This window comes from Maniola jurtina, chromosome 11 (genome assembly GCF_905333055.1).
Source record: "Maniola jurtina chromosome 11, ilManJurt1.1, whole genome shotgun sequence".
NCBI lineage: Eukaryota > Metazoa > Arthropoda > Insecta > Lepidoptera > Nymphalidae > Maniola > Maniola jurtina.
This window is the reverse complement of record NC_060039.1, coordinates 7,026,305-7,039,302: the sequence shown is the minus strand read 5'-3', so window position 1 is coordinate 7,039,302 and position 12,998 is coordinate 7,026,305. Positions and strand designations below refer to the sequence as shown.

General features: G+C 36.4%; 3 protein-coding genes across 4 annotated transcripts in view; 2 read left to right on the top strand and 1 right to left on the bottom strand.

Annotated features, from left to right (window-relative positions):
• LOC123869363 (protein O-mannosyl-transferase TMTC2-like) overlaps positions 1-12,998 on the top strand; it is a 127,566-nt gene that overhangs the window by 102,937 nt on the left and 11,631 nt on the right. The window lies entirely within an intron of this gene.
• Positions 2,215-5,278, top strand: LOC123869365. Its single transcript, XM_045912249.1, has 3 exons — positions 2,215-2,498; positions 3,273-3,358; positions 4,613-5,278. Exons 1-3 carry the CDS (start codon positions 2,267-2,269, stop codon positions 5,159-5,161), a joined length of 867 nt encoding a protein of 288 aa, XP_045768205.1. The 5' UTR covers positions 2,215-2,266; the 3' UTR covers positions 5,162-5,278.
• Positions 3,508-5,849, bottom strand: LOC123869364 (putative nuclease HARBI1). Its single transcript, XM_045912248.1, has 2 exons — positions 5,273-5,849; positions 3,508-4,371 (listed from the first exon to the last, which is right to left on the bottom strand). The coding sequence occupies exons 1-2, from the start codon at positions 5,753-5,755 to the stop codon at positions 3,625-3,627; spliced, it is 1,230 nt and encodes a 409-aa protein (XP_045768204.1). The 5' UTR covers positions 5,756-5,849; the 3' UTR covers positions 3,508-3,624.

Sequence of the window (12,998 nt, the reverse complement as noted above, 5' to 3'; positions counted from 1 at the left end):
TTATTCTTTTAATGGAATGTTGATTTTGCGTGACGCACAACCGCCCTTTAGAGGAAATATTCAAGCTCTTGTGGTGCATAAATTATTGTGAATCCACCCTTAATGCGGTCGTGTTCAACCGTTCTTGATCAGGCAAATAATTTGTCAACGCCATTAATATTTATGAATCGTTAACATTAGAAATCATTTATTTGCTTATAATAACGATTGTAGATAGCTTATATATCTTTTCTCAAGTCTGTTTGTTATTTAGAAGTACCTATGCTCCATAGTATTTTATTCAAAATTTTCACTTTTCACAACAAGTGGTCCATTAAGAAAAGGTAGATAAACCAAACTGTACAAAAGCTGGGACAGTTATTATTTTTAAAATAAATAAGTTAGTATTTCATGATATATTTTATAATCTGCCATTTTGTTTGAAATAATTCATTTGGAAATTCTAAATAAAACTTTACTTGTCTTTTGCCGTAACTTTCCTCAAAGTCAAAAGATTGTTTGAAAACCTATACAAAGCTGACGAAAAGGCAATAATCTCTATCGACATTTGTCTCATTTTAAATATTGGCAGAGTTGTCAAAGCTTTGATGTATAAGAAAAGTTTTGGAAGCTAAATAAATCTACATTCCTAATAATTAAATTTATGCGATTAAAGATATTGAAATTTGAAATCGCACGCCACGTGGCTATAATAATTAATTATTATTTATCTCGAAAAATATTATCCGAAGATGTTGATTTAGGTACAAACAAAAAAAAAAAACCTAGAAGTAGAAACAATATCATATTCAGTATTGCTCAAAATATGGATCAAATACCTTATTCCTACTATACCTTTAATATAGACTAGTTTTCGCCTGCGACTTTACCCACGCGATAAAATAATAAAATTTTTAGCCTATGACACTCCGGCATAATGTAGCTATCTACCAGAGAAAGAATTTTTAGAACCAAATCATCAGTTTCGGGGATTAAACCCTTCATTCAAACTCACAAACTTTATATATCAAGAAAAATATGTACATAATATGTAGACTAAAATAGAGCACGTAATTTTCCATAAAAATTTATTCTGCAGGTTACCTATTGTATAAGTTTACGCTACGCTTTTTATAGTAGCCTCATAGTATTACATTATGTGTTAACTTTACCTGGCTTAGAATAAAATATGTGCATTGCGGTTACCTCCCGAGAAAATGCTAGGTCGAAGGAATACAAAGAGATATTAACAATGTTGTAACAAATTGTAGCTTACGTAGACGGGAGATAATGGTGGGGAGGTAAGGTTTTCATTAGTGCACGTCGAGCCCACATCAAGCCGACCTGCATTATTCATGGCACATTATTGCACTGCTGCATCTACGTAATATTAAACCAGATTTTTTTATCTACTCCTTTTTTATCTTTGGACACTAATGACTAGCTGTCGTGTTTAAATAATGCACGAGAGATCTGCTGTGGTTTTGGTTTGCCAACTACTATCTTTGTCATATAAAAACGGTGATAGGTGGCCTAGTGGTTAATATGTTGGTCTCTTACAGGAAGACCAGAGCCTTTTCGGAGTTATATGCGTTTTAAGCAACTGTATATCATTTGCTTTAACGGTGATGCCATAAAGTATACACATACATACAAACATATTCTCAAAGGTATGTGAAGTCTACTAAACACACTTGGCTAGCGTGGTGGACTATGGAGTAAACTCTTTTCGTTCTCAGAGAAGACCCATTCCCAGCCCGGCTAGCATGGGCAGTAGATAAAAATTATATCCCCCGATTTATATCCACTGATGTCATAGAAATCAGTGGATATAATCGGGGATATAATTTTTATCTACTGCCCATGCTAGCCGGGCAGGAGTGGAAAAGGACTAAAAAAACAGACAACGAAACTTTATTTCAACTTCGAAATAACAACATCACCGACTTGTTGGTCATAGTTACTTCCAAGCTCTTTTGTGAACTTTCGGTACATAGACTTACTTTGAATCAAAACCGAACCGCCTCAGTATTCAAATGTGTCTCATCAAACAAATAAGTCGGTAACATTAATATTTATGCATCGTTAGCATTAAGAATGCGGTTCTGTGTTTCAGTAAAGGCGTGTCCAAACATAGCGCGGCAATCGTGAGCGGCATGCCGCGCGCGATTTCCGCGCTGTGTTTGGACGGCCGCCGCGCACGAATGCCGCGTGTTGCTGCCGCGCGCGAACGAGCTTGCCGCGCGCGTAGTGTTCGTTCGTCAGTGAAGGTGTGTGGACGTAAACGATGGATAACGAAACGGCAATTCGACTTATTGAAATATATGGTTCATTTAATGCATTATGGGACACCAGGCGCAAAGAATATCATAACAATAATTTAAGAGAAGACATGTGGGATGAAATCGCAAAAAATTTCGAGCAACCGAAAGCAGTTCTAAAAACCAAAATGAAAAGTCTTTTAAGCTCATACAGAAGGGAGAGAAACAGAGAAAAAACGAGTAACATTACTGGTTCGGGTAAGTTTAATCTTTTATTTAATGATATTGATGAAATGACAATAAGTACTCCTACAGCAAACAATAACAAAATGAAGTACTTGTAACAAAAGATTCTATTCTACTTACATATAGGTATCTAAGTTAAATGTATACTGTGGTATATGTAGTTCTTGGAATTTACGTAACCGAGTGAGCTTTATTTGTGGTTACGTCGTGTACATGTATAATTGTGTAAGTGTGCGTGCCTGTCGGAGCCTAGGTGAGAGCGGTCAGGCGCATGCATTGCGCTCGCTCACACTTATACAGATACGATACACACACAACCATGAGCCACCCGCCCTCGTGAATTGCAAGAACTATAGCAGGTAATGATAGTAATATGGTTCGTACGCAGTTCGCACGTTTGTAATGCTCAACTAAGTATAGTACGTTTTTTCATGCACGACCCAAAATATAAATAAATATGGCAAACCGATTGAGTTTGACATTTCTTAGAGCGCAAAATCATTGAATGAATGTTTTTAATAAATCAATGAATTAATGCAATTACGTAGATTGAATAATTTTCGAAATACGTATAATCATCATCGAAATATTTTGGTTAAAATATGTGACCGTTGTAAAATATGTTTAACGGTCTGATCAGCTGGTAAACTAGACTGATGGTCGTGAGTTTATACACACATGTTTAGGAAAGTATTTCTCACAAGTACAAGCCGTGAATTAATACTTTAATTATTTCTCACTCTAAAGCAGATGGATATAACAGAATTGACACTTTTATTGTTACAGATAGAAACAAGGCCTACAAGTCTAAATGGTTTGCCTACGAATCTTTCCACTTTTTGCATGATAGGGGTAATCCTATTGACACAGTGGTAAGTACGCTAATTTCATACATACATTCATGTATAACCATACTAATATTATAAATGCGAAAGTGTGTTTGTTGGTTTGTCCTTCAATCACGCCGCAACAGAGTTACGGATCGACGTGATTTTTTGCATAGGTATAGCTGAGGACCTGGAGAGTGACATAGGCTACTTTTTATCCCGGAAAATCAAAGAGTTCCCGAGGGATTTTAAAAAATAAATTCACGCGGACGAAGTCGCGGGCGTCATCTAGTTTCTCATAACGTAATTATTTAATATCTATCTTGCCAAATAATCGACCCGTTTGCCATAAAATGTTCTGCCAAAAAATTACGAATATCGGTTGGAGTGCCACCTATACATTCGTTCGGTGTTAAAGTAACTGATTCATTCATTGAGTTATTAGAGGTTGTTATTGAAGAGCTGTTTCGAAGAAAATTATGCAAGTGAACAGCAGCTAGAACTACCTTTTTAGCTGATGTTGGGTTTAACATAATTGCATTTCTCAGTACTCTAAATTTAGACGCCAAAATACCAAAAGCATTTTCAACTACTCTACGTGCTCTCGATAGTCTGTAGTTAAAAATCCGTTCTTTAGACCCTTTTGAATGAATTCCTGCAAAAGGTGTCAACATATATTTAGTTAAAGCAAAAGCTTGATCTCCTAATATGACATAGGGTACTTTTGTTGTGTAGGGTATATTTAAAATTTCTGGTGCTGGTACATTAAGTTGATTATTTTCTAACTTTCGGTACAATTCACAATGTTTAAAAACGCCTCCATCTGATATTCGACCTTGACTTCCAACGTTAACGTACATAAAATTGTAATTTGAGTCTACTAATGCTAAAAGTACAATACTAAAATATTTTTTATAATTGTAATACTCGGTGCCGCTTCTAAAAGGAGCCTGAATAGTTATATGTTTTCCGTCCAAAGCACCGATGACATGTGGGAAATTCCATTTTTCCTCGAATTCTTTAGAGACTATCTTCCAATCTTGTTCCGATACTGGTAACTGAAAAATATAAAGTTCACATTAAAAAAATGCGAAATTTATCTTAACACGGGTGGGGGTGGGTAACCTCAAAGAATCGCGTGGAAATCTAACTACGACATTCTACGACAGATATAAATGAAAACAGTCGGACATCATACGAAAGCATTTTAGTCCTAGCTGAAACGGAGACACTTCTTAAATCCCAAAGACTATACCTATATTCTACAAACACAACTAAAAATCGTTGTTTTGATTACAGGATTGTGGCTCATCGTCGCAGTCACATAATACAGAACAAGGAGCTACAGAACAAGGCGCTACAGAACAAGGCGCTACAGAACAAAGCGCTACAGAACAAGGCACTTCAGAACTAAATACGACTAACATGAATACTGCATCTACGATTCCAACTAAAAGGAAGCCAACAAAGAGAACACACGAAGATCCGGAGTATGATGCCGAGAATAAAATGTTAGAAGATGCATTGGAAGAAATGCGAAAACAAAGCGATAACAGCAACGATTTATACGTTGCTTTTGGCATGCACGTAGCGGCAGAGTTGAGAAAATACGATCCCATAACCTTAGCAAGAGTAAAACATTCCATAAATACTATAATATTTGACGCTGATATGGCATGTATAAACCAACTCAATCAGTCTACAATTCAAGAAAACGATGAAAGAAGACCAGGTTATTTTACTACACATTATACCGATATCTCCAATACGGCATCCTCTAGTGACTCTAGTATGGGATCCGGACTTACACAATTGATTAACGATTTGAATACTGAGAATAGTTTATAATTAAATAGTGATTGTTTCATTTTTATTGTCTGCACATTAAACATGCACATATTTATGATTGATTAAAAACTTAATAAAAATAATGTAAGTAATAAAGTTGTTCTTTTTTACCTTTATCACATCCTTCAGAGCTTTCACTAGGGCATCGCACACCTCTGGGACTATTTTTGAGATTGTTTGCTTTGACACGTGAAATATATATTGTAGACTAGTATATGAGTCTCCTGTGGCCAAATATCGCAAAGTTATTGCGAGTCTCTCTTTCGTCGTTATTGCTACACGCCAGTGTGTATCAGTTTTTTTAATAAATGGTTCCACCAGTGTATGTATATGTTCAAATTCTTCCAAGGTCAATCTTAAAAACTGTGTTGTTCGATAGTGGATTTCATAATTAATCACTTTCAAATTCTTTACCCTCTGTTGGAAAAGTGGTCGTATCCAGCATTGCCTTGTTTTTTTCAGTCTCTTCCTTCTGCGTAATTTTCGAATAATAAGTAGAGCTACAACACACGCGGCCGCTTTCATTTTGGATCGAATGCAAACTGAGAGCACAGCGTGTCTAGGACATGCCGCGCAGTATTGCCGCGCACACATTTCTGGGATGTCTACACTAGTCGCGCATCAGAGCTGTGTCTCGCGATTGCCGCGTGTTGCTGCCGCGCACTCGCAGCGCTATGTTTGGACACGCCTTAATGAAGATTCTTGTTATAGGTACGTCATTATAATATCGTACTCGTATCCCACAGTAATTATAATGTAGACAAGATTTTAAATAAAATATTTGTAACATACAATATTATATCGCTGTGTTTGACAGACATAGCATTCAAAATTCATAAAATTTTTATTCTATTAAAATGTTACAATAAAACTTAAAACTAGTTTTATCTAATCTACTGTGCGAATCATGCACGCGTGGAACGGTGCCAAAAATACTGGCTGCATTTCTGCGTCCTTTGCGCAAAAAATGAACCAGCCCTTTTGTCACCGGATTAACTGCGATGAAATGAAAAAAAAAATTGCATTAGCTTTTGTAAATTAGTCCTGTAATAAAATGTAGTTTTTAAGTATTTAGAAGGTATCTAATTTAGTATTATATATTATAATCAATTTTGCTGGTGAAACCTGCGAGTTGAATTTTAAACGGTTTAAATATTCATTTCACTTATTTTATTATCAGCCGTATTTTTCTGTTTGTTGTTGACAATACTGGAATAGCTTAAAGGCAAAGTTTATTTTCATTAGTTGAAATTTTCTCCTCCATAATTTACGGAACTTTTGTTTTAAAGCAGTATTTGTTCTGCATCGGTCGTAATAATTTAAAAGCGGAGTCAGTCGTTAGTGAAAAAATTAATGGATGCTATGCTGCGACCTGTTATTAGCCTAATAGCTTTAATCACAAAATGTACATGAAAATGCTTTCAACATAACTTAATTACCTACTCAAATTATATATTTTTTATAAATTTACATTCTTGTACCTGTATTTAATATCAGTCAGTATTTGTATACATGTGGCTCTTTCACGGAATTTTAGTGTTAACATGACAGTTTCATTAATAATAATATTTTACAAGGATTATTATAGGTTAAATAAAAAAAATGCTTTGTCGACGCTAATTATGATAATTTTACAAGGATTATAGGTTAAATAAAATAAAATAATGCTTTGTCGACGTAAACAACACTACATGTGTGCTGCGTCTAAGCCACGAATAAGTCACCATCCTGTTTTCCTGTAGGAACATGACTTATTTTTCCGGGACAAAAATAGTCTATGTCTGGCTCTGGAATGTAAACTAACTGTGTGTCTTCATTAAAATCGTGTAAACGGATGGGCTATGAAAGACTAGCATACATATACAGATAGACACACTTTTCCTTTATTAATATTTAATATCCGGGACTTTTTTAGTTCCGGGAGTTTTTTAAAAGCTGTGATAGCCTAGTGGTTAGAACGTCCGCCTCCTAATCGGAGGTCGGGGGTTCGATCCTGGGCACGCACCACTAACTTTTCAGTTATGTGCGTTTTAAGCAATTAAATATCACTTGCTTTAACGGTGAAGGAAAACATCGTGAGGAAACCTGCATGCCTGAGAGTTCTCCATGTTCTCAAAGGTGTGTGAAGTCTGCCAATCCGCATTGGGCCAGCGTGGCAGACTATGGCCTAAACCCTTCTCATTCTGAGAGGAGACCCGTACTCAGTAGTGGGGCGGAAATGGGTTGATCATGATGATGATGATGATGATCCGGGACTTCGTCAACGATATTTATTTATATTTTTGAAAAACTTAAGGGAGCTCTTTTATTTTTCGGGATAAAATAGCTTATATCTGTATATCTACGGGATGAAAACTATTCCAGTACTAAATAGATGATATCCTTAATTTCAACCATGTAGAATCTTGGATTTGACAATAGGTAGCCTATGTTCGTCCCCATTTCGTCAAATTCGGTTAACGAAAGCGTCGTGAAAAGCTAGTAGACAGACACACTTTCGCATTTATTAATATGTAAGTAAGGGTGTGGAAGTATCCATGCATTGTATAATACTTACTCGTTAGTTTCGATCAAGTATTCTAGGCTATGCAGGCGAGGCGGGCGTAGTCGGAACAGCCAGCGCGGTGTTGGCGTGTTTTAATGGCGATAAGGCATAGATTAGACTCATGTTTGCTCACACATATTTAACATTCCAGCCGGCAAGACCAACGACAACATTTGCGTAGTGTTTTGCATATCGCTTGTTTGTGAAACAGTTTGCTTTGAATGTATTTGTTGCCTCTAGTATAATATGTTGATATGCCTACCTATTATCTTTGAGGTGTTTGTTGGCAAATTGCTAAGCATATAACGTTTTGCCTATCGTGTTAGATTATCGTTTAATGTTGCTTTATTACCACGGTAATAACCAATTTCCCTATAAAATATCCATATTGTTTTTATTCTTTCTTCATCTACTCTTCATTCCTTCATTCACTCTTATTAACTTGGAACAGTATACTGTAATTTTTTCAAACTAAATCAAAATATATCAACACAAAGACATTCAAATATTATGTAACATAAATTCGTCACTCAACGAGTAAGAAAACGGTACACGCGTTATTGTACTACTTATAATTAAACGAACATTAATTGGATTTTCATAGTTTAAGTTTAATTAAATAATATAACTCAAGATTAAATATCTTGAATTATTTAAGTGTAGGTATGTGAATAAATCTTACTAATTATCTCAGTATATATAGTAAACACTCATATAATTATCTCAGTATATTTACTTAAGATGGCTTTCTAACCAAGAATTTATTAAATCAATGATGTAAAGCCATCCTACTTGACCCTTATAAATATTTGCGCCCGGCGTGACCCAAAAGATTTCGGTAAATTATGGAATCAACAAAAGCCGTATAAACCAAATCCAACCCAAGCCCAATCCAAATTTGGTTCCCCAATATATTATTACTAGCTTTTTTTCGGGACTTGGTCCACGTTGAAGATTTTTTAAAGTTCCTAATAAAGTTCTAAAAAGCCTTTCTTAATCGATACTAGCGCTTGTCTACAAGCACACCTACTGGCAAGTGATGATGTAGACTAAGAGCCATTACGCACGGTCGACTATTCGCCTGGCAACTAGCCGACGGCGACCGTTAGAATCTGTAATTTTTTATTATAGAAGTCGTGTGTATCCGCGGAGTTGCCGGTCGTCCGAGCCACTCAGCGAGTTGCTGCGGAGTAGCAACTTGCAGGCAACTGGCTAATCGCCCCAACTTATAGGAACACGGGTATAGGAACTCGTAGGGGATCGTTCACTCGAGAGCAAATTTTGAGGCGACTGGACCTCCCGCAGAAAAGTGGTCCAGGTTTTTGTAATGAATATTGTAATTTGTAATCGAGTTGTAAAGCATCGTCATAAGTAAAAAATCCATACTAATATTATAAATGCAAAAGTGTGTCTGTCTGTCTGTCTGTCTGCTACCTTTTCACGGCCCAACAGTTTAACCGATTCTGACGAAATTTGGTACAGGGATAGCTTATATTCTGAGGACGGACATAGGCTATAGGAAAATCAAAGAGTTCCCACGGGATTCCTAAAAACCCATCCGCTTAACCAATTTGTATGAAAGGTACCGAGCTAGCTTGCGTCCCAGTAATACTGGCATAGGCATTTTATCCCGGAAAATCAAGCAGTTCCCACGGGATCTTTAAAACCTAAATTCACGCGGACGAAGTCGTGGGCATCCTCTAGTTAAGAAATAAAATGAGAAAGTAATAAGTAGAGAAAATAGTACAATAGGTAGTTCATGTACAGATACCTACATTAATTAAGCAGTGCAATATCGTACACTTGAGAATAATGCTGATTGCGTGGGGTCGGGCAGGAGGTAGGCTCACTATACACTAATGAGAGCCGTCCCTATCCACTACTGTATACTGTCTACCTTAGCAATAATTTGTTACTAAGCTCCATCCCTCCCTATTAGACAGCTACTTTATTGTACATTGGAACTCAATGCTATAGCATCATGACCTATTTTAGAAAACGTGAATTAATAAGGAAATACGGCAGATAAACTTCACTTTATACAAACATTAACAAAAATAATAAATATGCAGTTATTATTCTCTGTAGATAGGTACTTGTTGTCCTCGCTTGATGTCCGGGCTTTGTCATGTGAGAGTAAAAAAAAAAACGGTGATAGCCTAGTGGTTAGGACCTCACGCTTCTTTTCCGGGGGATCGGAAGTTCGATTCCGGGCACGCAGCTCTAACTTGTGCACTTCACTAACGCACTCAAAACTCAGGTTTCAAACAATTTAATATAACTTGCTTTAACTATTAAGAAAAACATCGTAAGGAAACCTGCATACCTGAGAGTTCTGCATAATGTTCTCAGTGGTGATATTTACCTGTAGGTAGGTACTCATTTTTGGTCTGGCGTTGATTGACATGATGATAATGATGAAAGCTTAAACTCCCATAAACTGCCTTTATTGATTTTATAGTGATTCCACAAACATCATCAAATCATCAAGCACGTCTACTTAGTACGGTACTACTGCAGTTTCTCTTCATTAAAATGAGTAGGTATAGATATATTCTGCGGCATAATATTATTATGTCTATACCAGCTTGCGTAACAGATTTCTCGATATTATGTTAATGAGGTCTAAAATTTGTTTGCTCGGTTAGAAAAAAACGTATAAGAACCTACAAATGCGGCGTTGAATTAAAAACATAATTTATGCACCGAAAGCTCACTGCAAAACCCGACTGTTTCCGTTACTCGGCGGCCGTACCACCATGTCACGCAAAGCCTACATTCCATAGAGCCATGGTGACAAATAGTAAATTAAATTTATGTTTACATGAGTTAATTTTATTAATGTTTAGGTTGTTATCTGCAGGACCACTTTAGTAAATTAACTTTTTTATCATTTTGAGTATGTATGTACGTTAGAAGTTTGGTAGGTTCGATTGATATAAGTAATCAATTGAAAAATTAACTAGTTAAAAAGATAAAAGACAAATTATTATTTGATGGACTTTTAATTTTTTTAATTTCAAATAGGTGTACGCCAATAAATATAATGTAACAAGTTTTTGTAACTGATCTAAATAGCTTTTCAGTCAATTAAATTACAGTTTATGTTATCTAAGTCATCTAAGTATGTATTTTTAGATTTTTCTTCATATGGATGGACAAACATCGATGTGATTCTATATTATGTTCTATTTTTTACTTTTGAATACGAAATAAATAACCGATGTGTGACGACCTGTATTTTATTTTGATAGCTTTAATCATGAAATACACGAACATAAAAATGCTTTTAGGCTTCGTCAGTCCAAAATAATTATTGTATAATTTCTGTTTATCTATTTTTGTGTAATCTTTATTTACGGTTTGGTATAGGGGTAATATGAAAGTAGGTAATCAATGACTATTTTATCCATTTGAATTTTAAATTCTAGGTATATTCAATATTTATTAGATGTTGTTGTGTGTTTGTTAGGGGGAAGATTCCTTCCTAGTGTGGCATTGTTGCGATAACCAGTCGATAAATCGGTGCTCTCAAGTCGAGCAACTTCGGAGGTACGAATTTGACTGTTTCGTTTCCTCCGTGTTTCATTTCAGATATTTAGTAACAAAAACCTAATGTGTTACTTACTGGTTTCGGTTATTTTTACAAAGCGTCTGACACTAATCGTTCTACGAATCGACAGAATCGAGTTGTATGCGGAAGATTATTCTAAGAAAACTCCCACTATTGTGATGTGATAAATGATGTGTGACGATAACCTTCTATTGTGTTGTGGAAAGCTGTGATAGCGTAGTGTCCACCTTCTAATCAGAGGTCCGAGGTTCGATCCTGGGCACGCACCTCTAACTTTTCGGAGTTATGTGCGTTTCAAGTATTTCACTTGCTGTAACGGTGAAGGAAAACAGCGTGAAGAAACTTGCATGCCTCAGAGTTCTCCATTAGTGTATCTGAGTTTGTTGTGGGCTCTTCTCAGACTTGGGCGCGTTCGGAACCCTCGTAGCTTTAGTTTAAAGTTACGTAATTAATTATCACCACTATAATCATACAAATTTAACAATTTCGACCATCAAAAGGAGTACAATTGTACCTACTTTGTATAAATGATTTTGACTTTGACTTCGTTCTCAAGCGTCTGTGAAGTCTGTAAATCCGCACTTGGCTAGCGTGAAGTGAATAGACTGTAGCTAAACCCCTGTCATCCTGTATTGAGACCCGTGGTCTGTAGTGAGCCAGCGATCGGTTGATCATGATGATGATTATGATGTTTCATGGAAAAGGGACTTCAGCAATGAGGAAAGTACTGCAACGCAGGGAAAGAGAAACAGGGGTTGTTTTGTGCTAAACACTGAACAACCATAAACAAGTAGGTAGATGCGTCTATAATTAGAGGAGAATTAGCAACAAATTATTACGGACGCTACCGAGGTACAATAGCCGGGTACAGTACTCATTAATGGTCTCTGCGCCTAGCCGAGCTCGCTCCCGAACAACCTACATTATTCATGTATTGTGCACAATATTGCACTGCTGCATCCATGTTTTATTAAACTAGGTCTTTTATCAGTCGACAAGGGATTTTATCTCTGGACACAAACAGCCTTACCACAAAGGCTGAAACAACTTAAAGGCGTGTTTAATCAAGACTTAACGGATTTCATCATCAGTCAATTTAATCATCAGTTAAACCTTTTTTACATTTTTTTTAGTAAGACGCTATATTATGATCAGTAATAATTGTCGTAATAACAATATTGTCGTCCTCGTCAACTGATAGACGCCCACTCCTGGATCTAAGTCTCCTGTAGAGACTTCCACTTAGCGTAAATGTATTGTCTTGCGCCGCCTAGATATAACGGCTCCCTGCGACTTGTGTAATGTCATATCCCTATCTGTCCTCTGATAACGGGCATTTTGCGGCGCGAGGTAGCTGTTTCAGCACTTTGGGACCCCAACAGTTGTTGGTTCTTCGAACTTAGTATGCGCCCAGCTCATTGACATTTCAGCTTTATTTTATATCAGAATATTATTATAATATAGGTATTTATTTTTGAATGATTTTCTTATTCGATGACAAGTTCGCGCCTTAATTCTTAGCCTAAGTCTTACATGAAGAAACTGATCAACCTGGAAGAGGTATGACAGTACTCATTAAACCCTTCTACGCAGCATCGTATCGGAAAGTAAATTGCTTGGCGGCAGGCATTGCCGGTAGGATAGTATCTAGCTTCAGCCAAAGTTCCTACTACACCTTAAACCAGATCCAATTTAGAAATAATAATTTTCCAAATTGC